Here is a 26,515-nt window from a genome sequence, read left to right on the forward strand (position 1 = left end):
CAGAGCTAACCAGTCCTGACCTCCAGCTGGACTTAACAGCCCAACCACTGTGTCAAGCTACCAAGGCATGTAAATCAAAGCTCAGTCCCTTCCAAATACTTCAGGTGTTCCATCATCACACTTCCCCACTCTGTGTTGCTAGTGTTACCAATGGCAAGATGAGGCCAGGTTCCTCAGCATCCACTGACATAAGGGTACCACATGTAGGATTTGAAGATGCTGGATTCATTTTAAACCAAATTCCTGTGTAATCTTACCATGGTGCAGCTGCCACTGGCCTGTTATTTCTTTGAAACCAGATTAATTTTTTGCATATCAGACCTAAATCAGATTACAGTTAAAATACAGCTACTTTAGGCTCATTCTCTGAACTTATTCACAATGTGTCTGTGCTGTTTCACTTAGAAATTAAAGCAGAAAGATTTAGAACATCCCATCAGAGTGGCATTGTAACTGCATTCTCTAAAATTTAAACATACAACTTGATTATACCTTGATTCTGAGGTGGGCCACAACTCTTTCCCAACAGAAACCATTTTATGATCCTGAATAATTTCAGAACTTGGGCATTTACTACAGTCATGTTTTCCTACAAGCAATACAACTCTGAAGCATTACATGAAGGATAGAGCTTCCAGATTCCTCGATAATCAATAAACTACAGAAATCTATAGTTGCTTTATGCTTACAGTTAATATTTCATTTCATATATGATTTAGAGTTTCCAGATACCAGATTAGAAAGGATCCAGGATCAGGGCAAAAGCCTTTGTAGTTGATTCGGTTTTTGTTTGTTTTGCAACACCCTGTGGCATAGCTGTTCAGTTTGACCATCAAAAGGTCTTTATGGTTCCCAACACTTACTAACCAGGATGGAGTAATATCAAACTTAAAAGGATATTTTCTCTTACCTCCAGATGTATTTCATGTGACTATTAAGAACTTTATGTGACAATAGGAAGAAGAGAGACAGTATTAGAAAAAAGTCACATTTTTTGTAGAATGTCAGTATATTTATTCTCTAAGTCTCCTGAAAGTATTATTGTAATAAAGTGAATTTCAACAGGAAACACCAGAAAAGTATGCAGAAGAAACATAAAATATTGAGGTTGCATGAAACAGTTAGAACTACCCTTTCTCCATAGACAAGTGTCCTAAACCTGAGTCACAGCATCTCCTTACTGAACTAAATTTGAGTACTCACAGAAGTGGCTCAGCTGATGTAACTCAGTGTAACATAGTGTAACATAGATTCCATAAAATTCATACCATTTTAATTAGTTAGAGCCCATAACTACTGTGTATATTGTAAACCAACAAAAATTCTGCAAGCCTGAGGGCTGATTTTTCACACTTTTCAGCGTCAGGATCCAAGGCTCATGTGGTAAGAAGAGAGCAGAGTTCATGTAATAATGCTACGATTTTTTGAAACAGGTATCCACCTTACCACAACTGGCATAGTCCAGTGTAGAACTGGGTGAGCCTCTCAGTGGAAAGCAGTGCCTTTGATATGACACAAGTAAGTCAAGAAGGTGGAAGCAAAGAGCTGGTACCATTAAAACAGTGTTTGTGAGTTTCCTTTTTCTGTCTGCTAGTAAAAATGATTTTTCTTATTCAAAGAATGTTTCTGGCAAAGTGTTAGTAACAGCCTTACAGTAAAATCATGGCCTGTTTGATTCTGTCTTCTAAGGAGAATGTGTTGTACTAATTTAAGAACAAGATGGGAAGTTCACAGTAGAGAACACAAAACGTTCTTATAAATATTTTGTCACTTAAAGAGCTTAGTGGATTACTGTGCTCAGCCTGCTTATCTCTAAAAAGAAGAGAACTGTTTTAGTTTTTCATTTTCTTTTATTAGTAATAGCTATCCTAAGTGAATGTAGAACTGTTGATCCTAAAGTATTTTATATTATATAAATGAATATAAAGACTGTACTAAAGCAGCTAGTTAAGCAACTGATGTGTAACAGAAATGGTCTTACAAAGCCAATGCACAAGACACAACAGCAGTCAATATTGCTGAGAATTTTAAGCAGGAGTTAGGTATTGGAAGAACACTGTAGATACTCCATCTAGGAGCTATCCCACTCTTTACAAGACAGTGGGGTTAGTGACTTCAGCACATGGTAAGAGGTCATAAATCCTAATTTCTATTTGGAACTCTGTCTCTGTGAACCTGAACTCTCACAAAAGTGCTGCCATTTACCTTTAAATCATGGTGTCATCAACTGCAAAAAGATAAAGTAGTGCTTACTTTTCTACAAGCTCCCTGGGAGAGTCCATTTCTGAAAATAAGAGCTACATAAAATTCCAGAAGTTTAACAGGTAGTTTTACTAAAGTCAAAGGATGAACTACACTGGCAGTTCAACAATGTGCAGAGGTTTAGACCTTAAATCTTAAAAAAAATAAAGGGCTACATAAACTCCTGCATTTGTAAAGATGGTTTACACCACAGTTTAGGACAAACATAGAGCAAAAGAGAAGAGGACATGTTTACAATAAATGCAGAACAATCCCTTCTTAATTTGTTCATGTTTTTTCAAAACAAGCTGCTATCAGAACAGGCTTTTCCCCAAACAGAGCCTCATCCATATGTTTGTTAAATCATATCAAAGAAGTCTTAATCAGCCTCAGTGAAAGCAATGATAGATATCCATTCACATGCATGCACTATATTAGCTGGCAGCTAATCTCATAGGTCAAGAACCCTCAAAGGAGCACTCCAGTGTTTCAAAATAGGCCTTATCCCAGTAAAAGGATGCCAAGGAGCAAAGAAAGGTATATTCTTGATTTTTTTTATAACCTTCAAAATTAAACAACTGAAGATATTAATTTTACAAGTGATATTGCAATCTTAGGATCTATACAGTTGTTCACATCTGAGATCACCACATTACCTGTTCTTCTATTGGCATACATCACTGCCAGGTCTCACGTGTCAGGAGCTTAAATACCTCAAATTTCTGCTAAAATTGATGGGAATTGAGGAAGCAAAACTCTCACTCATCATCAAGATGAGTACATCTTCACTGGTTAAAGTTGCAGGCAATTCCTTCCCGGGGAGAGCAGAGGGCCCAGGGTGCTGACTGGGCCTAGCCCACGGCAGGGCGCGCCAGCCCTGGGGCCTGGGGCTCGGCCATCACCGGGGCACCTCCAGCTGGCACGGCCCTCACACCGCTGCCTGTCCCGCTCTGCCACGGAAGGGGCCGAGGAAATGGGCCCCTACATGGTCCAAGGGTGATCAAACAGGACTTCAGGGCCTTCAGACGTTTGGTGAGGGAATCCGGGGTGGGGGTTATAGTCTGCTCTCTAGTTACAGTTGAAGGTGGCAACATGGGAAGAAATGGGCAAACTGAGTCTGGAGCTCCACGGCTGGTGTCATCATCAGAATTTTGGGGGTTTTGACAATGAAATGGTTCCACACAGCCCTAGGCATGCTAGCATCAGATGGGATTCACCCTTCTCAGTGGTGGAAGAGAGTCTTTGCTCAGGAACTAGTGGGGCTCACTGGCAAGGCTTTGAACTGGATGTGAGCAGGTAGAGGGGCAATATGAGGCTTGTCCCTGGCAAACGTGAGAAGATATGAAAATAGACAGATGGAGGGACAGGGTGCTAGGGAGGGCTCTTTGCAGTGACTCTGAACTGTGCCAGCCATCCCGGACCATACCAGCAGTCGTAGGGAGATGAGCCAGGGAGTCCTAAAAGGAGCCATAGGGAAACACCAGGGAAATATCTGAGAGGAATAATTCCTCTAGGAAGGCAGCCTGGCAATCCCCAGGAGCAAGAAATTGGACAAGAAAGGCAAGAGACTGGTGTAGCTGAGACAGAGTAGGGAACTGCTGGTCGAACTAAAGGTAAAGAGATGAATGCACAGACAGTGGAGACAAGGACACATAACCTGGTAAGAGTACAGAGATGAAGGGACGGGGAAAGGAAGGCTATGGCAAAGCTGAAACTCAACCTCACAAGGGACACCAATAATAACAAGAAGGGCTTCTACTGGTATGTTAACCAGAAAAGGAAAGTCAAAGAAGCCCCCTGATAAACAACATTGGCAAACTGGTAACAACAGATGAAGAGAAAGCTGGGGTACTCAACAACTTTTTTGCCTCAGTCTTCACTTACTTTTGACTGTGAAAATAACAAAATGTGGCTTTGCCACAGTGACCTCTGTGACCTCCTGACAACTATCTTACTCAATATGCTAAGAAGATAGGAGATATGAAGAAAACCTCCTGGTTTTGGAGGAGAGCTTCTTAAATAGTTTAAACCAAATATTTTTTTTAAATAAACACACCCTCCTCTGTGTTACTGGTGTCACAATTTCTAATGTGAAAAAATGTAAGTCAGGTCTAACAGTATCTTATTTAGTACCTCATTTTCTTCCACATTCCTGTGTTACACAGGCACACAGCAATGTTGTGCATTTTAATGAGAGAATAATAGACACATCTAATAAAAATGCTACTTTCGTAGGATTCAACACAGAATTACATAGAGGCTATATGCACTTACACATTCATAAAATCAGGCCCAGGCTTTAAGCTTGAAATATTAGTTGATCAAAAATGAAACTCAGCATTTCATCTCCTATTTTATTGGTGCCATCAAAGGAAGGAAATAAAATAGCTCAAGTAAAAAGGTTTTTTGATGCATGTCTAAAGGTATGTACCAGTATTTTTTCCCAAAATCCTCATAATACAACTGGAGGTTTCTTCAAAGAAAGAAAATTATGCATTCTTCAGACATGTTTATAGTCAAACATCCAAATTTCCATGAAGCCTTTCTTATGTTTATATTAAACTAGAAATTTAGTTAAAATTATAAAATAATCTCATCATATAGTCCAGTTTCACTGAGAAAATTCAGGAGCAAATAGTCTTCCCTACAGCTTTTACAAGATCCTACATTGGGTTATTGGCACTTCTACATCCTTCCTGTAGCACTACTTAATAAGCCAGCACTCCTTCCTGAATACAATTTTTATATTGTACTGTATACAATCCTTCATACACTTGACAAAAAATACAATTTTTTGTCAAGTGTATGAAGTTGCAGGACAGAGCACTCATGCACCAAAGCTCAGAAATGTCTGTGAGGTGTTGACAAAGTCCACTAGAGCTTCCCTGAACTGACCACCAAGAGTAAGTGGATCCACCTTCTTTAGAATGGATCATAAAGGACTAGGGAATGAAGGGACCTCACTGACCATAAGTGTTTTAAAGTCATTTATTTCAATTAAACTGGACAGGGTTTTTTCCTCCCCCAGTTCCTCTTCTGAAATAGCCACACACTGAATTTAAGATTAAAAGATTTCCTGACTGAACAATATAGAAGCCAGGGAAATGAGCAGCCCACCAGTGGATAAAATATTAATCTTTCACTCCAAGGCTTTTCTTCATCTCCAAACAGAAATTCCTGGGGGATGTGGGCATCTAGCGTTTGCTTCCAATCTCAAATCTTTCCCACAGACTCCTCAGGTTCTTTCAGATAAGGGCTGCTGGAGTTAGGATAGCAGGGCTGTGCTTGGAAGTCATAGCAAGTATAAGAAGTATGTTAGAGAAACAGTGGAGGCAATCAGTGTATTAAGCTATCACCTATAGGAACTTCTCAAGAATACATCACTTACAGAAAATGCATGCAGATCAGTGAATGAAGGGAATTGGATGGTCTAACAGGAAGCAGGTGAAAATATTGAAATACTGAAGTTTCTATCCATGTGTTACCAAAAAATTATTAAACCGTCAAAATTTTGCATTTTGAGGATATGGCAAATAATTTCCACTACCTGATTTGCTTGTTATTCCACTCCCCCTCATCTCCCATTCATCTCTTTCTGCTGTGGTTTTTAACAGGTTTTGTAGGGAGCATCCATTTAACCAGCACAATGAATATTGAACTTTTATAACTGGGCATTCAAAAATCTGATGCTGGTTTAGAAAGTCTGGCTTTTAGAACAAAACCCCAGTAGAAAATGATCATGTTTGCCTTTGTGTTTGTGCAGCATCTTTGCATGATGTGGGCTAATTAACAGGTGACATTACAGCTGTGATCAAGAAATGGGAGAAAAATCCTGCCTGCAGGCTATGATTACACATATGGGACAGAACACTAGTATCCCTGTGGCAGTTTTTCTGGATTGAGGAATAAGAATAATAAGAATTGCTGTCTGGGGACCATGGGATTCCTACAGTCATGGATCAAGAAAACTGTTATCAGTGCTGACATGTTTTACACCAGCTTGGCCCTGGTCCTTCTGCCTATCCTCAAGGCACACAAATTGAGCAGTGGAAGTCATCGCAAGCTTGCCACACGAGGGGAATTTCACCCTACTGCTTCTACAGCCTTTTGCTGAGAACTGCCACTCAAGTGAGAAACATTACTATTGCATTTACTGTTCATGAAAGCAAAGCTTGACATATTATTTGTTAGGAAAACACGGAGTGGCTCAGAGCATAGAGCTCTTCACTGCAGCAACAGCCCCCTGGGTTAAATCTAACACTGTTTTCCCTGAAGAGGATTCTCTAATGCAGCATTAGTGCTGCTGACTTCAGCAACATCTCAGCTGTCTGCTGCAAATGCAGTCATCAGCAGCAAGGCATTACATGGAGTATGGGAGACAGGTAAAGGCAGAAAGGGCAATACACATTAAACAAAATAGATTGGATGTGCTGTTAGAAGAAAAGTAGCATTGATTCCTCCCAATTGCCCCTTTCCCTGAGTGGGGTGGTGAAAAAGGGGGAGTAAGTTAGGTTACAATGCTGCATAGGGAATAAAGGCACTGTTTTCTTCCTATTATAGGATAATGTTAGTGAAATAGAGTAAAAGTTCATAATAGTAAAAAAATACTGATTTGTCTCTGTTGGTGGGGAGAGAAATGTCAGCACTATGTATCAGAGGGAATTGTATCTGGCCATTGTTTTGCCATCCCTGGCAGCAGCTTTGGGAAGTATGTCATACCAAAAGGGTTCTGTAATTTCTGTACCATTTGTCATTTATTCCCATCTAGTGCTCAAAATAATGATTCTTGGTAAGCTTACAAAAAAATCTACGTAATTCTGCTGTATCAGTTATAAATGAAACATACAAATTAATAACTCTTGGAATACCCTAGCTATTTAATTAATCTGGAACACAGCTTTTATGAGAGAACAAAAAGGCACTGTTTTATAATTTTTTTCATTCTTTTTCATTAGAAAACTATAGTTTAGGCAAAAAAAAAAAAAATTAAGCAGCCTAAATTGGAACATGGTAGAAATTAAGAAATCAGTTATGCCTGAGTTAAGGTATCTCTTTAGAAAGAGCTTTCCAATGATGAGAGTCTACACATAGTGGTGGTTCTGGTGGCACTGTAAATCATCAGAACTAAGGAGAACCTAAGCCTCTTGTCTCTTCCTAAAGAGCTTCTTTAGTGTCAGACAAGAACTTAGCTATGCAGCAAGTAATGAGAATGAATTTTACCTTCCACTGAAGGAAAATATCACTCCTATCTGAAACCATTTTTTTCCAAAGAACAAATCTTGAGGATATCTTCTCCAGTTTCCACTGTCCTACTACCAGAACATACTGCTCCCATTTACCTGTGCAGCAAGTGCCTGACAGAAACAAAAACCTGGCTTAGGTGGCAAGGTGATGGTAGCAGGGTGGCTACAGTGGTGGTCTCTGTGGAAAGCCTGGGGCTGCCCCTTTCTGGACACAGACAGTTCCTATTGATTCCAACAGACTCACAACAGAACATAGCTGAGCCCATCAGGGAAGCTGGTGGCACTTCTGTGAAAGCATACTTTAGAAAAGGAAAATATTGCACAGACTTTGAAGAATGAGGAAAAAAGTGTGAGAAAGAATCCTAAAAACACCAAGGTCAGCGAAAGAGAAAGAGGCACTCCAGGAGCTGTAGGAGATATATTCCTGCAGCCTGTGAGTTTTGGAAGAGATCATGATAGATTTGGTATTTCCCTGGAGCTCATGGAGAGGATCACACCAGAGCAGATATTCACACTGCAGTATGTGGAGGATCCCAGTCCAGGGCAGGTTGATATTTCCTGAAGTGCTGCTACCTGTGGAGAGACCATGCTGGAGGAGGTCTGTCCTAAAGGACTGCAGCCCCATGATATGGACTCATGCAGGAGCAAGGAAAAAGTATAAGGAGAAAGGTGCAGTCTAGAGGAGATAGACCCACCAAAAACCCCCACTCCCTATCCCCACTGCACCATGTGAGGTGGGGAGGATGAAGAACAGTCAGGAATGAAGCAATAAAGTTGCTAGGAAAAAGTAAAGCAGGGAAAGGTTATTTTAACCTTTGTCCTTATTTCTTACCACCCAGATCTATTTTAATTAGCTATAAATCAAATAAACTTTCCCCAATTCAAGTCTCATTTGCCTGTGATGGCAATCTCTAACTGGTCTCCCTGCTTTTATCTCTGAGGAAGAGTGAGAGTGGCTGGGTGGGCACCTGGTAGCCAGCCAAGGTCAACCCACCACAGAGAGTTTGCACAAGTGCAATAAAGATGAGGACACAACTCAGACTGTATTTTTCAGCAACACTTTTCCCCTGAGTCCCAGCAGTTATTTGCATATGGATTTTGTGAAAAAGTCATCAGTCCAAGCACTAAGAACATCAATGTATAGATCAGGATTTAAAGAACAATGATGAACAGGAGTTAGCTACAGAGGGAGCAAACAGCCTTCCAACAATAAGGCATTTTTGTCCTTCTCTACTGGAGCTGAGTCAATTTGGAACAAAAACATTCATTTGTCTTGTTGAGTGGATTTGATTTTTTCACTTTTTATTACCTTTCATTCTAGTTTTCCCTTCTCAAACATAAGCATTTTATTTCACTCACTTTCTACACACATTTAAGAAAAATGGATGCCAGCAGCATACATTTTCACATAAAGCTAAATGTCAAATTGATTAAATTTTTCATGTTGGCAGGAAGCCCATGCATACGTAACCAATGAGGTACCAATACAATGTGATGCCTCTGAAAATCCTAAAAAAGTATAAGAAAACCTCAGTCTTCTTGTAGATGTTAAATGGCTTGAAATTGGGTGCTGGGTAAACCTGAGAGGTTGGATTACTTATTAATCTAGTTGTAATCAGTTTAACAAGTATGCAAAAGATTAAAAAGTCTATGCAATTATCATTCCCCTGAGCTATGCCATGTCCCTCTGCTTTGTGAGGGTGTTGTAAAACTCTGCTATTCTATAATTTAGCAATTCTGAACCTACTGTCCCTAAAGAGATAGAAAAACGTATGCATCAGCAAATTTAATTTTAGTCAAGAAAGTGTAGTGAGAGAGGAGGGTCTGAATACCATTTTCATGCTTATTCTATTTCTGAAAGGCAGTGCCATTTCTAATTGTGAATGTTTTAAAGGACAGAAGAATGGCAGTTCAAGCATCTCACAGCAGCTTTCAAAACAGGGAAAGGGAAAATTCACAGTGGTGGTCTAGGAAAATAAGAAGTCTGAAGGGATAAAATCTAAGTGCCCTTAACCATATAAACCCCAGAAAATCTCACTATGCCAATAAGTTTGCTCCTAAATTAGTTTTTGTATATGTCCTTATTAATAGTCAATGCAGTCATCTATTCAACATCCCACATCAATTTCCATTGCAGCTTCCAAAGTATTTGCTTAACATAAATGAAAATGCTGTTTAGATTATATGTAAAAAGGTGAAGTGTAATTTCACAAAAATAAGAAAAAGCAGACACTGAGTAACTAAAGAGAGTGATAAATTCTTTCCTAGATCTCTTAAGAACAGCGCAGGAAATAACTGATTAATCTGTACCAAGGAAGTAGGGGAATATATATTAGGAAAAAGTCTAGCTACAACGAGAGCTAAGCATGGGAACAGCCATCAATATATTGAAATGAGCTTTATTGGAAGTATCTAAGAACAGGGCATAAAATCACCTGCCAGAAACTGTCAGTGTTATTCATGTCCTGCATATCCCTGTGAATCCAAGAAGAAAAGCTACCAGTGAAGGGTAACAGAGAAAAACAAGCAAATATTTTCATATTCAACATCCAGAATCTGTTAAAAAACCCCAACTACTGAAATGTTAAAGGTATATTAAAAGAAATAATTAAATAAATAAATAAAAATCATCCATCTTGACAATCTAGTCTCAACTCCTAGCAGGAAAATGCTCTTGAAATCCTTTCTCTCCCCTTCAATGTAAGATAGTCATTCACACCTCAACATTCCTTTTTGTATCAGTTGTGCTAAATCTCATAGCATTTCACAAATAATAGATAAACCCCTGTGACACTGGAAAGAAACAACACTGTATGTGTGCACAATTTGCTTCATGTAAACACTGCCACAGAGAACTTAGCAAATTAATTTCAAAAGCTGATCAAACAAGCTCTTTTTCATATGTGCATCAAGAAGGTACAATGATTTTTCATCAATGTATTAGCAAATTTTCAAGTTCTTTTAGGGGACGTGCTCTTTTCCACTATATGCTACTAGAATGCCGTTCTATCTGTTACAAATATAATGGACAGCCATAAACCAGATTCTTTCTTTTGTTGGTTATAAAGGAAAAATATGATGACCATGTGTAAGCTGGTCTAGAATATTATTTACAAGAATTTCCAGATTCTGAACCAGCCTCTCCTCTGTCAGAACTGCAGTCTGAGCGTGCTCGTGAACTGAAAACGGAGTGCCCAAAAGTTAGTCTCTGCAAACACAGCCTTAGAGCTCCTGCTGCTGAGGCTATGCAAATGTCAGGGAAACAACAGGAAGCCCAAGGCTGGCTTGAGCAGGTATCTGCCAGGACTTATCCACTGACATTAAAAAAAATCTGCAAAAGTCATGGTCATGGGATGCTGGGATACTTTCCCCTCCCTCCTCCCTCTCCCAGGCACTGCGCTATTCTAATGCATACGTGACAGCTCACTGGTCAAAAGAATGGATGTGCTAAGGCAGGACATGAACTCCAGGAATAGCTGAAAGCATCAGGGGTTTTTTCTCATTTGGCTTCAGGACAGCAGTCCTTAGGGAGGCTCCTAGCTAGCACTGGCATTTGCAGGAAGATGCACTGCTGCTGACACCATTTGTAGCACTACTTACAGAGCTGCCAAGTCCAGACGAATACTTGATAGAGGTTTGTCTCGTGCTGGAGTGAGATTGTACACTCACTGCTGGAGGGCTGTTTGGATTTTGTTTCCCTTGTTTTTGCCTTCTCTCTCTCCTGACCTCTCTTCTACCCTGCCCTCCTCCAAATCCATCCATCTGCTCTTGTCCCTCACTTCTTTCCAACCGTGCTGGCAGCATGGGAGGTAGCACACCCCTACCTCCCTGTTCAGTTCCTCTTCTCAGCACTACCCTTCCCACAGCCCCCGACATCTAAGCCCATGTCCATGTGTGACAGGGCTCATCAATGAACTTCAGGAGAATGAAAAATTGAGCACAAGAGCATTACAATGAGGAGCAGGAAAGTACTGAGGGGAGATTAGAAGTGATTGGCAGGGGCAAGTCCCAAATATGGAACCATCCTGCTTCAAGATTGGTGACTGTGTTTGTTCCAACACACTCATTGGCAGCAGAGCTATTATCAGCTTTATGAGGCTATTTATAGAGAAACTGAATACGGAGAAACTCATGAAAAATTCTCACCTTTCTCTTCCTGAAATAAGACTAAAAGTAATAGATCATACGAAAACTTGTTTCCCTAGCAATAGATTGGTAGTTCTTGCTCCTGCTAAAATTGAGAGTTCTAGTTCATGCAGGTCTCTCCTCTGCCAAATAGGAAGCAAGTGCTTTTGGCTCAAGATCTTGAGGTGTAGAGATGACTTTATGAAAAAGAGTCCCTGTCAAAAGAAATGACCATATCATTGTTTTTCCTCACTAGGTAACATATAGAAAAACTGATTTTTTGTCAGTATGGTACAAGCACCAAAGAATAAACAGCTGCTCTCTGGCTCTCTGCAGATTTCACCCTTCAGTGAACAACAGACAGATTGAATATGATGCTTCTATTTATCCATAATCTTCTTTTTATAGAATAAACCAAAATTTCTCATTACACCATTATGTGCTTTGTCTGAAGCAAGTTGTTTAGTTTTCCTCAATAGGAAGTGTCCCAGGATTCCAGCAATATTTAGGAAGAGTCTGAATCTCCCACCACAGGTTTTCAGTGTGTTCCTCTTCAAAGTACTCACAGGATGATGTAGGGTCAGGGATTTTGCTGGAATCTTCCAAATATTCTGTCTCACAGAGTCAGAAAAGAAATTCAGCCAATGGTCGCATGGCCAGACCAAATAGTCAAGGAAACCTCAGTCTTGGAATTTAGCATAAGAAGGCCTGTGTACAAAGGGAGGGACTTTCTTATTAAAAGAAACTTAGGGGTAAAGCAATCAAGTGGCAGAGACAAGAAGCAAAGATTCGTGCTGGCCTTCCTAGAAGGAAGCTATGTAAGCTATCTACATTGAAATATGATTAATGCTGGCTGTCTGCCAGAGGTACAGCCTTACAGTGAGTGAAGGAATTTATTGATCATCTCAGTCATGAGAAGGGGACTTTAGCAGCATCACTGACTCGACATCAGGCTAGTGGCATGTCCCCCAGTCTGATTACTGCATAGGAACTATAGAAAAATACTTCAAATTCAAGCAAACCTCATTAGCATTTCAATTAAGTGATAATTTCTCAAATTTTCTGTGCAACAGCAATAAAAGTGGATCTTTCCATGTGGAAATGGTCTGAAATCTTAGTTCACTGAAGCTATACTATTTGCATAACCTGAGGATTCAATCTATTTTGTGGTCTTAAGTTCTTATATACTGTAATACTCTTAGTTAAAGTGAATGAAAGCTTCTCAATACTTTAAAAACCTATTCTGGAACGGGATGAAGAATACATACAAAACAGGTGGGACAAGATTAATCTGTGCAGAAAACATTTTTCACAAGGAATAAGAAGTTGCTGTTTGAAACATATTTATTCAGCATAGGCATTTTTATATCCTCTTACTCTAAATTCTTTGTAAGACACACATTTTTCTTTTACACTTTCAGTGTGTAAGTCAACAGAAACAACCCTTGTCTCATTTCTTTGCTTGTCTGTAACTTGGATTACATGCCATTAATCTGTCAATACAGATGTGGTCAAATCAATCAGTGCAGCCTAGAGAGAATCTGCTGACCCTAAACCAGACATTAAATGAAAATTCTCCTGGCTCCAATAACCATATTTGCCTATAGCTCCCTAAACCATAGAAGGTCCTTAGAAACTTAGAATACCCTAGAATTTCAGATACCTACTTATTTGTGGCTGTTTTATTCTCCAACTAAGTCATACTCAAATGGTGCAATTCAGTTGCCTATACCACAACCAAGTGTGAGTTTATGGGATAACCTAACTCACCTTAAGCTGTGCTCCAGAAGGGCAGAAGTCTTCCTTAGGTCTATTATCACATATTCCAGGCTTATTCAAATATGTCACCTACCTTAAAGCCCCTTAAATATGAGCAGATGCCTATTTTTAGAAAACTGAATCAAGAAAAAAATGTCTGATAGGAATGAAAAATTCAGGTCACAAAGTTACATGTCAGTTCATCACTGTAACCCAATAAACAGACTCTATTTCCTATGAAGACAAATTAGGCTGTAGGATCCTGAAGAGGTGACTCTGAGGTGGTTTTTGCAATTGTCATGACTGCTGCTATTCAAGCCTCTTTGCCCAATGCTTTCCTGTGCAATCCAAACGTAGCAATGTTAACATTTAAGTAATCAGTGATAGATTTGGGTTAACCTAGAAGAACATCTTTGAGATGTTCTTGCTGCTTCCTGCATTTCAGCTGGGAGCTTCTGCAGTACCATCTTTCATAATTCTTTCAATCAATGAGGTCTTTCACACACAGTAGTTAGTGACTGCCTTTTGTTTCTCTAAGATGAAAAGCTGAAATTTGAGAGGTTAAAAGCCCCGGACAAGCTGTCAGTATGTATTTTCTGGTTTCAAACCACACTAATATTATTATAGTGCAGTATCAAGTAGGAAATCATTCAAACACCCTTCAACAACATATCACTGAATCTTCAAAAACTCAGTGGCACAAGTTGAAGTTGCCAAAATCCAAAATCTTCATCCAGTAAAGTCAGTGGCATGTTGTTTTTTCTTCCCCAGGAAGAAAAGATGAGTCAGTCCTGCTGAGATATGAACATATGGCTCTAACAAACCTGGGTACTCAAAGCCTGGTGCTTAAGGCACTGTGATGATCCTGTAGGACAGGGATACCATAATAACTTGTATTGCTTTCCAAGATTTTTAGGGTGTTGTTTTTTGTCATCCTCTGCTAGCAAAACAGTCCATTGTCTTCAGCAAAAAAAATGTCACACAGTCCTGCATAATACACAGATTACCAGAAAAAGAACTGAGGCAATTTAAAGTTCTATTAAATGCATCCATTTGAGGACAAAATAGAGGAACAAAAGGAAGAAACATTAAGCATGTTTCTCCAATGAAAGACTAGTGAAATAAACAGATCATCATCTAAGACAGATACTTAATTCGTGAGCTAAAAATATTTTGTAATATGTCCATGAGATTATTTATAATGTGATTTAGTTTGAATCACAGAAGAACTTGATACATGCCTGTGGCACCAATAGAGAACACAAAGATATTTCAGGGATTTTTAAAATATATGCTTACTTCTAAGAGTCAAAATAACAACATGTACTTGAAAACAGTGAATTCTAGTTGAAGGCAGACAAAGTCATCTTTATGTCTACACATTTATTTTCTTTTCACTGCATTTTCTGCCTTACCACAGGTACACTCTGTTCATTCAGCATTTTCTGTACTTCTGTCAGCAGATTTGACCCTATCACACTTTGTACCCACACTTTTGTAATCCATATTTCCTGAAGCAACTTATTTTGTCTCTCTCTGTTAGGTCTTTATATCTTTTCAAATACCTTCTAAAATTTCAAATAGCAAACTCTCACAAAATGCTGGAAATAAGTACGTCTGAGTTTCAAAAAAGAAATTGAACCACACCCAGATTTTGCAACTGATTACTACTCCTTTTCAGGACTCCAGATCCTAAGTGCAGCATATTTCAATCCCTTTCATATATGCTATATCTCACACCTCTTGTCACAACTCCAGTTTCCAGCAGGATGTTTCCTTTCCATTTTAAAAGCATAAAAATAAAATTAAGCCAGGCTTGTGCATTCTCTTCCACCTTTTTATTCTCTCATATAGATTTTGATAACATATTCTATCACCCTACTAGCTTTTATTTCAACTTCCAACACCATGATATACCCACATTGAAAATTCTACCCTAACCTCAAAATTGCACCAATGTTCTCCTATGCTCATCATATTTTAGGACAACTGGGTAACACATACTAACACATGTACTTGAGACACTTTGCCAATAGTAAGATTTGTAATAGCATATGGATTGGTTAGCAATTAAAGAAAAAGATGAAATCTGAATTCTTGGTTTCAGCATTCCCAAACCAAGGAAACAGTCCCTAAATTCTGTGACTCATTAACGTGGTAACAGATACATAGTTAAATTTTGAAGTATATTTTTGTTTAAATACTCTGAGTTGGTATTTGATTGTGAGAAAAGCAGTCCAGAAAGTATGCTTGGAGAATAATAGTGGTCCATGGACTAAAAAGGATTGGTACTACCACAGTGAAGTGCAAGGGTGTAGGATATATGCTGTTCTCACCTGTTATTTTATCTCATTGGGGTAACCAGTGAGAACTGCATGGCACATCATTTATGAAAGTCAGCAGGTTCATCTTAGAGCAGGTTTCCCATTACATTATAGACAAACTACCAATAACCAATGTCTCAGGAACTGGGATATAAGCAGCCTCTGTTTGACAAAGGCCAGGTCCCAGGATGTTTTTAACTCCTACAGAAAAGACCAGAGATATTCCTATGAAAAAGGTATTTTAAAAGGTATTATTTAGCCTTTTGCTGAATGTCACTTCTTTTACATAAAACTTCTATATAAAAAAAAGACAACTGCTCAGCATTCATATTCTCTGCTTTGGCCTTTGCTATTACATTGAGATTATTATAAAATAAACGTTACGCCCTTGCATCACACTGAGGTCTTTAATAATCGACCTTGAATACTAGTGTGTTGCTTATCCCTTTCTTATATCGACCTCTTCATTTTTCCCTTCCCATTTCTGCACTCCAGGTGCTTACCCTATTTAGAGCACAAAATCTAGGGCCTCTGTTTTCCCAGTAATTCCAGGCGCTCCCTTACTCTTAACTTAGTAGCCTGCAGCAAAAACACAGTTCTTTAAAAATGAAAAATTGCATTTTGCTCACACTGAAGGGAGTGGTATAAGTCCTAGCTCTGGATTAAATAAGGAGGGTAAGAATTAAACTGTATCGCCATCTATATGCACTCTTCTGCCTGAAGCTGATATAGTCCACACACTAGCTACATAAATCCACATAAATGCCAAAAGCTGAACCAAAACCTGCCCAATTACAACTGGTATCATATATCTTCATCCCAAGAGCAAACTCCATCACTTCAGGTACCATCAGTTTTTTCAAGAGTTGCCCAAGGGACTTTTCTGTCCAAAAGACGTTAACGGATTACTCTTGTACATACACAGCAAAAAAGAGCATTGGTATTCTTCACTGAAATCAAAATCCTGTCCTAACCTCTCCCACTGATGACAATTCTATTGCTCTTCCTATCTTAGACTTACAGCTTCCTATTGCCTTTGATTTTTCTCATTCCCTTTTCCTCAAACTACAGATGACATCTTAATGATACCCTTCCCTCCATACTTCTTACCTTGACTAGAGTTCACTCTTCCTTCACTACTCTAAGAAAGCTACTGTCAAGTCTTTTGCTCTGCCACTTTCTTACTACTGATTTTACTTTTCTGAATCCTTTGTTTTACCATTACCAGGGCACCCTAATGACAACAATGAGAAAACTAATAGCTGTCTGCTGTCTTTCTTCCTCTCCTCCTAATTCAGTTGCATCTTTCTATCTTTTACCACACTGGCATCCACAGTACTTATCCGTCTTCTCTGCAGGTTCCACACAGCCTTCAGTAAAGCTCTGGGTTTTTTATTCTCTTCTATTTGTTTTCCAAACTCTTCAAATTTTCCACCTTACTGTATTTGGCACTATTGTGCCTACACCTTGCACTTCCAGGTGTCCTCCTGTTTGTCCAGTTTATATCCTCCTTCAGATATCTCATTTAAATAAACTCCCTGCAGTGTTCTACAATCCATACTAACCAGGCACAGCAGTCCCAGTCTATCCGATGGGTGGGTAAGTAGCCAATATGACTTTGTGGCACAATTAGCACAGGGTCAGTACCCCCTGATCATGGGTCATTGGCAGGGATCAGACCTAATTTTTCATACATTACATCTTCCCAGAACAGCCTTTATTTACTGAGCTAGTAACAACTGACTTGCTAGTGCAGAAAGATATTGTCCAACTCAGAGTTGCATTCTACTCCTTTCTACATCTCTCCTTGAAAACAGAGGACAGAAACAAGCACCTTTATTCTACTCATCTCTGCCTTTCTAATCAAGCTTACCTTCTGCATTAGTCTCTTCAAACAAAATAACAGAAAAAGCAGGTACTGCAACAATTTGTAACACTTCACCAGCAGCATCAATTTAATTTGTACTGAGTACGGATGTTGAAGATTTTTCAAACAGTCATCAAGGGATGGTCCAATCCTGATACCTGCATGAAGGCATTTGAGACTCAGCTAATTGTCCCACACATAGGTGTCCAGTGCTGCTTGAGGTGTCTCAGATCTGAGAAATCCCAAGGTCGGTGACAAAGGACCTATGGAAGATTTGAGCTTCTCTGAAGCAGCAGCTGGGGAATATCAAAGGTGTTTTGGTACTTCTAATGGGAAACTCAATTGGCTGTTCAGTTTCTGTAAAGGAGCAGAAATGATACTAGTTTCCTCTAGTTGTAACGTTCAGAGACAACCTTATTTCTTAATCGATGTGATCTGTGTATCTTGACAGGCTGTTTTGCTCCCTCCTAATTGTTTTAGCATTTAATTGCAATGCATAAGCTCTTCTTTCAATGGCAGATTTTAGATTGCTCTGAACAGTTAATTATATTTCACAACACCCTTGTGCATTAGGGAAGTATTAATATTCCTGTTTTCCAGTCTAGGAAAAAGGGAAGACAAGAAAGGGTAAGTGGCTTCCTGAAGGTTAAACAGTAAGTCAGTAGCAAAATTTGAAGAGGAACTCCAGACTCTCAACCACAGTTTTTATTTCCCACAGACCATTAACTCCCATGCTAAATGTAAGGATGGTAATAAATACATGATTGTAGAGTTTCAAACTGCAAACAGTGCATTTGTAAAAGGATGCAGGAACTTGAATGCAAACTTCAGAGTTCCAAAACTTTAATGTTGAGGTAAACATTGAGCTGGATATCCAAAAAGCTCTGACAATCCATATCACTACAATGACAGCAGAAACTGCAGGCACAAAGGAACAAACAAGACTGAATTCCATTTGCTCCCTGCTATGAGCATCACAAGACATCCTTCCCTTGAAAAAGACATCTCATCCTCACCCTAAAAGATAGTCACACTTGGGGATAATTTCTAAGCATATTTGAAGCTGTCTCATCTATTTTTTTTTCCTACAAAGAAACACCAATTTTAAGCAGATAATTTTCAGGAAAAAAATTATATTTCTGTGACATCCAGATGTCTCAGACAGGATGAGGGACACACTTTGTTTTAGGTACTATATAAAAATACATGTGCAAAGACATGAGCTAATTCAAGCACAGAAAACAGGTGGGTGTAACAAACAGCAGGAGGATTGCAAGAAAGGAGAGATATGAACAACAATTATGAGAATTGAAGTCTTCATATGCTGCTAAAAATCCAATCTTATATTCTGGAATGTATAGATGAGATTTGCACCAAATGTGAGAAGCGACAATAAGATATTGGCAGATCAAATGTTTTCTGATTGAGTACATACATGCTGATTCCACCAGTAACACAAAATAGCAAGCTTGTTTTTTTAAATGTAAGGCCAGGTACTGTGATATCATTAATCCTACTCAACATGTCCAGTGCTCCCTAAAACATTCTTGAAGTACCTGCTTGGGTGTTTTTTAGTCATTTCTTAACCTATTAATTCACTGAATATTAATTACATGGGTTTTAATCAATATATATAAAATTCTAGGGCATATTTCACATTGAATTGTTAAGGCCAAGTCCCAATGATTTTTGTGATTTAGTTTGATCTGTTTGTTAAGGGGTTCATATAGTTTGATTGCTTGATTTAGTATGGGGACTTCACTGTAGGAATCCAGACTTAACACTTCCAGGTTTATGAAATATTTGATTTATATATAAAACACACTCAGCATTTACATGTAACACAGAGATATACTTTATGCCCAAGACACATGAAGATAATTCACAACATGATAAAGTCACAGTTTCATCTCCAAGCCCTGCTTGGACCAGTTTAATGGCTAAGAAATCAGTGTCCCATCACCTGTCTGTCAGACCATTCTTCCTGTCAATTATATTCTTTTAAACACCTTCTCTCCACTCTCCAAGTCTTTGTTGATTTTGTGGCCAACAGAGTTTCTATGGTAAATTGATTTTTGCTGATGCAAACTGAGAATACTAGTTCTATGCCAGAGAGAGCCACCAGCAACCCCTAATCTATTTATCTATGTAAATATTTATAGTTTAGTCAGCATTATGGCATTGAGCATTAATTCATTTCAATTACTATCATTCTGATCTGGGTTCAAACCAGCAATATCATCAATTCCAAGCCAGCCACATCTCCAAAAAAAGAGTCCCAACCTTCAGAAATGTGTATAGTTTCTAGAAAATATTGCCTGCAATAATCAGGTCTAAACAGTCTTTGAGATGCCATAGCCCTCACTTACGTCCTTGCTATCTTGCTTGCCAGGAGCATCAGTTGATCTATTCCAAATACTGTTAGCACAAGTTATCACAATTCCTACCAGACAAAAGTATGGAAACTGCATGTTCTCTGGCTGACAATCAGAACAGGGCACAGTTATAAAATAAACTCTGAAATGAGCCTGGTATTAGAGTGAGAATGCTAACTGGACATGAGCTGTGCTCTAATACGTAGGACTCTTTGCATCCCTTCACCACCAACTTTCTACACATTGATTGTTGTATCTGAGAAAAGCTACTTCAGCTCTTAATTCCAGAGATACCACACAGGATGCAAACCATAACATCATTCTTGTACATGCAGAGAACAGACTATAAGTGTGATTGTAAATCAAATTCATTTTAGAGTTTTTAGTTATTTCACACAGATCATTGGTAACATTTATATCTACATAAATATATTTTGTTTCAAAAATAACAGATTTCTGATCTACTTTGTCTTCTACACTCATAATTCTTCAGTGGGACTATGTGAGTACAATGTCACTGCACCGTTCCTCTGTTGGTTAAAGGATAGGGACTTTGACAGCTTTTCCTTGTCAAATTGCCTGTTTTCTATTATACCAAATCTTATCTATTTTCTGAGTCTCTTGGAGAATTAGAAAAGAACTTTTTTTGCTTCCTTCTTAGCAACACATCAGCATCCTTTCTGTCTACCTAACAAAGTCAATACACTGAGGGGAAATAACTGGTAGGATTCTGAAGTTTTTAGCAGGTGGCGAGGAAACCTGCTGGGTTTGGGGTGTTTTAACTGCTAAAATACTATGATTTTATCACATCAGTAAATTGTGGCCAACCACCTGTTGGATCCATATGCTTTAAAGCTGATTGCCAAGCAAAGAGCTGCGCATAGAATGCCATCATATATCCTCCTATGTGTCTTGTCAGAGAAAAGAAGGAAAAAGATTTTTTCATTAAAAGATATTTTGCAATTCATAAAATGGATTTAAATTAAACTGCAGCAAACACACATTTAGAAAAGCACCTGGGTAGACCAAGTTTTCACCACAAAAAATTTAGACCCTAGGATAAGGAATATATTGTTTTTTAAATAATTAAATCTCTGTTAGCACTACTACCCATGTGTTCATTAGAAAGATGAGGGCGGAGGAGGCTGATGTGTCAATTTCAGCCTTCATCTAATTAAAGATATACTGAGGGTTAAACTAAACCTGAATTGTGTGTACAGCAGATTGTTCTGCTGTATTCCTTCTATAACATGAGAAACTGTTTCTAATGTTTCATTTTGTAAATGTGAGGGCATGGAGGATGACAGGCAAATTGACCACTAAAACCAAACCTGTGGAATAAAGAGGAATAATCAAAGCCCGTGTTATCACTTCATAATTCCTGCAAGCACTGCTGTACAGCAACTGGCTGCCAGCAGTTCTGCTGCAAACCTGAGCAATGGCTTCAAGTTGTTCTGCTCCTGTACCAATGCACAGAAATATGACACACCAGTGTACAAATTACCAAAAGAGTTTTTTCAGTCACTTCTGTAGGATGCAGATGAACCTCCTCCCCATGTCAGGCAAAGAGAGTATTTGACTATGGTTTATTTTTAAATGCTACTTGGATCATCTTATTGAAAACCACTGCACTGGCGTAAATCTCATTCCACCATCACACAAACACATTTCCTAAGATTGAGTCCAAATGTACCAAATGTAGTTAATCAAACTATCCACTTGGGCTGATCAGTTGTTAATAGGACACAGTAAAGAGTGTGAAGGTCCCTTTGGGCTCCCTTATTTAATGTGTCATTTTATACCATTCAGACTAAAGCTCTGTCCACACTAAAGGTGATATTGCTGCAGCATTCTGCTCCTGCCAACCAACACGTGCCATCAAGGAGCCCTGAACAAGCACTCACATCTGTGTCCACTCCTGTACCACCCATTTAGCAGAGACAATGATCACTAGAAACAACAAAGGAGCCACTGATAAAACAAACAATGCTGTGAGCCAGAGATCACTGCCATGCCAGCCAAGTTTGCCTTGAAAATACTCAAGAAAAAGGGAGAGGGGGAGGCAAGAGAGATATCAAATATAAAACCGTAAAACTTATACCTAGAAGAGGTTTTAGCCATGCAGCCACCCAACCCGACATCTCAGTAGCATTTTCTAATGCACTGCTATAGGATTGAGCAAGAAAGACTGAGCAGTGCTCATGGAAAGCAGACAAACATCCAATGCCTCCTCCCATTTGGAATCACATAGTCTGCTACAAGTCAATAGACACAAGGAATAATAAAAATTGTCATTACAGTAGTAATGATAGTAATAGAGAATCACCAACCTTGAGGATCCCAGTTCACCTGTTTTCTTGGAGTCTCAATTGGAAATTTCATCGCTTCCTTTTTGCAAAGGGAGTAAAAAGAATTAAATAAATTCCCAACCTTCCTGTCTGATGCTGCAGTCAAACAAATTAATTTCAAATTATAGGGAGCCTGCGCTGTTTGACAGAGGGAAACTGGTGGTTGCCAAGGAAAGAAATACACAAATAAATCGAAGAAGGTGGGGAGGGGCTGGCAGGGGAGTGGAATGGAGGGGTTTGCAGGCACCCCAGCACAGAGAGGGGTATAAGGGATGGACTGAGGACAGGAGAGAATCTGGAGGAGCAGGAACGGAGCAGACTGAGGTAGGCAGCGGGTCCAGGGAGCTGCTGGCTCCTGGGGAGGCTCCCGCAGCTGTTTCGCCCCGTCCACCTGCAGATGTCAGGGTGGCGGGGTCCCCGCTGCAGCGCGGCCCCTCTGCTGCGCCCACCCGAGGGGAACCCGGGCTGGAAACAACGCAGGCTTGCAAGGATCGGGGAGTCGTCCAGCCCCCCACGCCCCCAGAGACACCTCCCACACGTGCACAAGCTCCCTGGCCTCAGCCATCCCCCAAAAATGAGCGCACCTCCGTTCAGCCCCGGGCTCTAGAGGGGTAGCAAAAGTCAGCCATGGGGCGGGAGCCGCAGCAGCGCGGCTGGGGCGAGGCAGGGGCGAGGCTGGGACTACCCCGGCTCAATGCAGCAGCAGCCTGGCTCGCCCAGGAGAGCCGGAGCAGGAAGAAGAGAAGGAGGAGGAGGGAGCCACCCTATAGCTTTGGAGGGAATTCACGGAGCCCCTCTCTTCACTGGCATAAAAAGGGGGTGGGGAGAGCCTGCGAGTCCCTTTGTAAGAGGCAGTGGCGGGTGCCTAGGGAGGGGGCAGGCTCCGGCTGGTACTCACGAGGAATCCTTCCCGGGAGGGGAATGCAGCCTTGTTTGGCGGAGTTTGCAGCCGGAGACACGCTCGAATAAGCTACGAGCAGCAGGAGCGGCGGCGGCAGCACATGGCAGGAGTACGACAGCATCCAGAGGCTCTGCAGCGCAGGGGGAGGGGAAGGGCAGGGGATCGCCCGAGCCCCCGCAGCCTCTGGGGACCAGGACCGGGTGCCCCGAAAGCCAAGGGACCCCTGCACCCTTTCTGTCCTCGATCCGCACTGTGGACAGGGACAGACACTTCGCGTCAAGGCAGTGCCTGGCACAGCGGGGCTGTGAGATGCGGCCAAGCTGCAGGGAGGGGGCAGGAGGCTGGAGGTTCCTCGAAGCTGCCCTAAGCTGTCAGGGGCCTTCGGGGAAACGGAGGACACTTGTGCAATTACCAGGCGCTTGCTTCTTTCCAGACCTGCATTCTCCCTCCTCTTCCTCATTCTCCAGGCTTTCCCTCAAACCCAAAACAGGCTAGTAACACCAGAAAGGTCTCCACTTCCAGATACAATACATGCCCCAGCTTCCCTCCCTTAACCAGGAAAACAAAACCCCAGCCCCTCTGGGAGCCTGAAGGAAAACTGTGTGAGGTTAACCCTGTCTCGCCTATTCTCTTTCACAGTGGAAATCAACTCTTTGTGTGAAGGGGATCACCTACAGGGAATGATTTAGTGGACAGATCTACAGATTCTCATATGTCATGGTCAGAGACCCATACCAGAATTAATCCAGAGGTCCATAGACCTTCTGAATTTTCAGGAAATGTGGTTGGGATCTAAACCTGATGCCTGTGATCCTGTGATAATTTGTGCTCTGCTTTTTTCCCTGTACTTTTTTTCTCAACTGCCCTTTTTCTGTTTTTCTTTTCTATCTGTTGCTCGATGTTAGCTCTGAGCTAACCTCATAAGACCAAAAAGGAGAAATCTGCCCTGATGAAGAAAAAAAAAAACAAACTCAAAGCAGTCCAAAATGTGTGACTCTCCTTAGGAAACTCTTACTGTGAAGACTGACACACTCTTTTCACATCGACGTTGTGAAACTAAATCCATGCTTTCTCCTAGTCTTTGTTCAACCCTAAACAGGAAGAGGAAATCAGTACTGGGAATCCACTCTTTCATTTGGGGTGCAAGGTCCTGTAAAGCAGCACGTAGTTTGAAGAAACTAGATGGAAGTAATGCAGCAAGTTTTCTTGGGGGAGGTGCTAGGAGTCTCTCGTTCCCCTAATCTGAGCACCCCTGTGGCTCTTGTTTTGTGCTGTACAGGAGGAGGAGGGAGAGGCTGCTCTAAGGGAGGACATGGTGAGAATGATAATGAGCCTGCTCAGTCAGACTGAATTTGAGATGATTGCAATGATGACATCAGTAGCAGAAGGTATTTCCTTTGCAAGCAAACCACAATGCATTCTGAACACGCTTCGGGATTTCTGTTGATGTTACTTCTGCAAACTTAGTGGGAACAAAATTGAGGGTAGGCTTTGCTAATTGTGCTGTGTAATCACTTTAATTATGGTTACAGTGACCTAAAAGGCTTCAGAAGCTTTCTGAACCCCCAACAAGACAAGTTATCAAATATGTATCAATAAAGAACAATTCATGTATTTATACACACACATGTATAATATATATATATGTGTGTAAATAACTTTTCCTTAGCATGCAGAAGTTTCCAGCTTACTGGTGTCTTCCTTGTATATCACCAGGGAAAACCTAACATAAAGACAAATATCACTCAGCTGTGTCACCCTAACCCAAGCACTACCCTGTCCCTCCACCATAACTATCAGCAGTTAACTGATGAAGTGTATTCTGCCACAGACACTGGTACACTGAGAACTCATCTAAGATGGCCAAACTGAAATAGTCCATTGATAAGCTGAGGGCATTAAATTCCTGCTAAGATGTCTATGCAAGAAGTCTATAGTCTGGAGGTGAATTCTTCAGGTGTATTACCAGAAATGCATCCTGATTGTTACTGGCTAAAGAAGAGGAATTGTCATGAAAATGACATGATGGAGACATCTCACAATTGTTTGACTTACTGTAAAACTAAATAGATAATAATGGCACAATACCATATTTATGTTTCTTGTATCCCCTTAATCCCATACTCCCAAAAAATATCTGTAAGCTCTACATACTTGCTCTAGCTTTATGATTGAGAAACCTTGTGGCAAATCAGTTGTGGTCTATCGGGTACATAAATGCATGACATCATATAATTGTTTTGTAATTTTTTAATCATGTTATGATCGTGGAAAACTTGCTCAATTATTTCAATGCCTCAAACCTGCAATTTTATTGAGAGGGCCAATTTATTCCCAAAGTAACTCATTTAAAATCAATGGGGTTACTTCAGAGATAAATTTGGCATCTTTCACTGACAGCACAGCTGCTGCATAGAAACGTAACTATTATCTTATGCAAATAAAAGGCCTTTCACCCCTCAGTGATGTCATATTCTTATGACAGGGAGAACTGGTGCCTTGAAGCTATAGTGTTTCAAGCTGTTACTCTGTCAATTTTTAAGCTAAGTGGATTCAGTAGTATTTAATGTTTAAATGAAAGATCACCAAGAAAATAAACCTATTTTAGTACCTGGACAGGAATTTTCAGGATTTGACTAGTCTTCCTAAATTCTTACTTCTCACTCAGGGTTTATTGTTCAGACTCAAAATCCTCAGAGTTGAAGTTAGTTGAAAATCAGCACCTTACACGACAGGGCCTGTGACAGTCACAACACAAAAGATAAAAGGCCTTCTATTGCAAGCCATCTCATTGGAAAATGAATAAAATGCTAAGTGCCCTTTTACTGTTCATTAATGTGGTGAGTGATTTAGAAGTGAAATTGATGTAATTCAAAGAAAGCCATAGAAAACCAGATGAATAAATACCACTTATACCTACTTAAATCTAGTGAGCAGGAATGGGAAAATAACTTGATCCTTGATAGTAGACAGAAATCATGTGTAACTTGTTCGTTCCATTTCTTACATGCTCTGAAGAAATGAGGCAGGGCTAGATGGAAGCCTAGACAGTCTTTTTCTAGACTTAACATTGTACTCTGTGTATATAACTATTCAGTTTATGGTTACCTATATAGTTGTTTGAAATCTGGTGTTTCTAATTGTGAAGATTATTCTTCTTTCAGTTTATTGGCACAGGAGTGCTGTTATTTACACTGAAACCAAGAGAGCAACTCAAGTGAATTGCATCCTGTTCTTTATGTTCTATTGACCCATCCTGCAGTAGTATTAATTTGGACATGATCCAGTGCAGAATCCTTTTATAATTTCTTTATTCTCCAGGAAGCTTTCTGT

The 26,515-nt window shown here is 40.0% G+C and overlaps 1 protein-coding gene across 1 annotated transcript in view; it reads right to left on the reverse strand.

Annotated features, from left to right (window-relative positions):
• KCNK10 (potassium two pore domain channel subfamily K member 10) overlaps positions 1-23,280 on the reverse strand; it is a 57,149-nt gene extending 33,869 nt beyond the window's left edge. Inside the window, exons 1-2 of the mRNA XM_036384784.1 lie at positions 23,180-23,280; positions 22,264-22,321 (exon numbers count right to left, since the gene is read on the reverse strand). Coding sequence (XP_036240677.1) covers positions 22,264-22,315 — 52 coding nt within the window. The 5' untranslated portion in view covers positions 22,316-22,321; positions 23,180-23,280. The remainder of the gene's footprint in view (positions 1-22,263; positions 22,322-23,179) is intronic.
• Between the last annotated feature and the right edge of the window lie 3,235 nt (positions 23,281-26,515).

The sequence above is a fragment of the Molothrus ater genome, chromosome 6 (genome assembly GCF_012460135.2).
Source record: "Molothrus ater isolate BHLD 08-10-18 breed brown headed cowbird chromosome 6, BPBGC_Mater_1.1, whole genome shotgun sequence".
NCBI lineage: Eukaryota > Metazoa > Chordata > Aves > Passeriformes > Icteridae > Molothrus > Molothrus ater.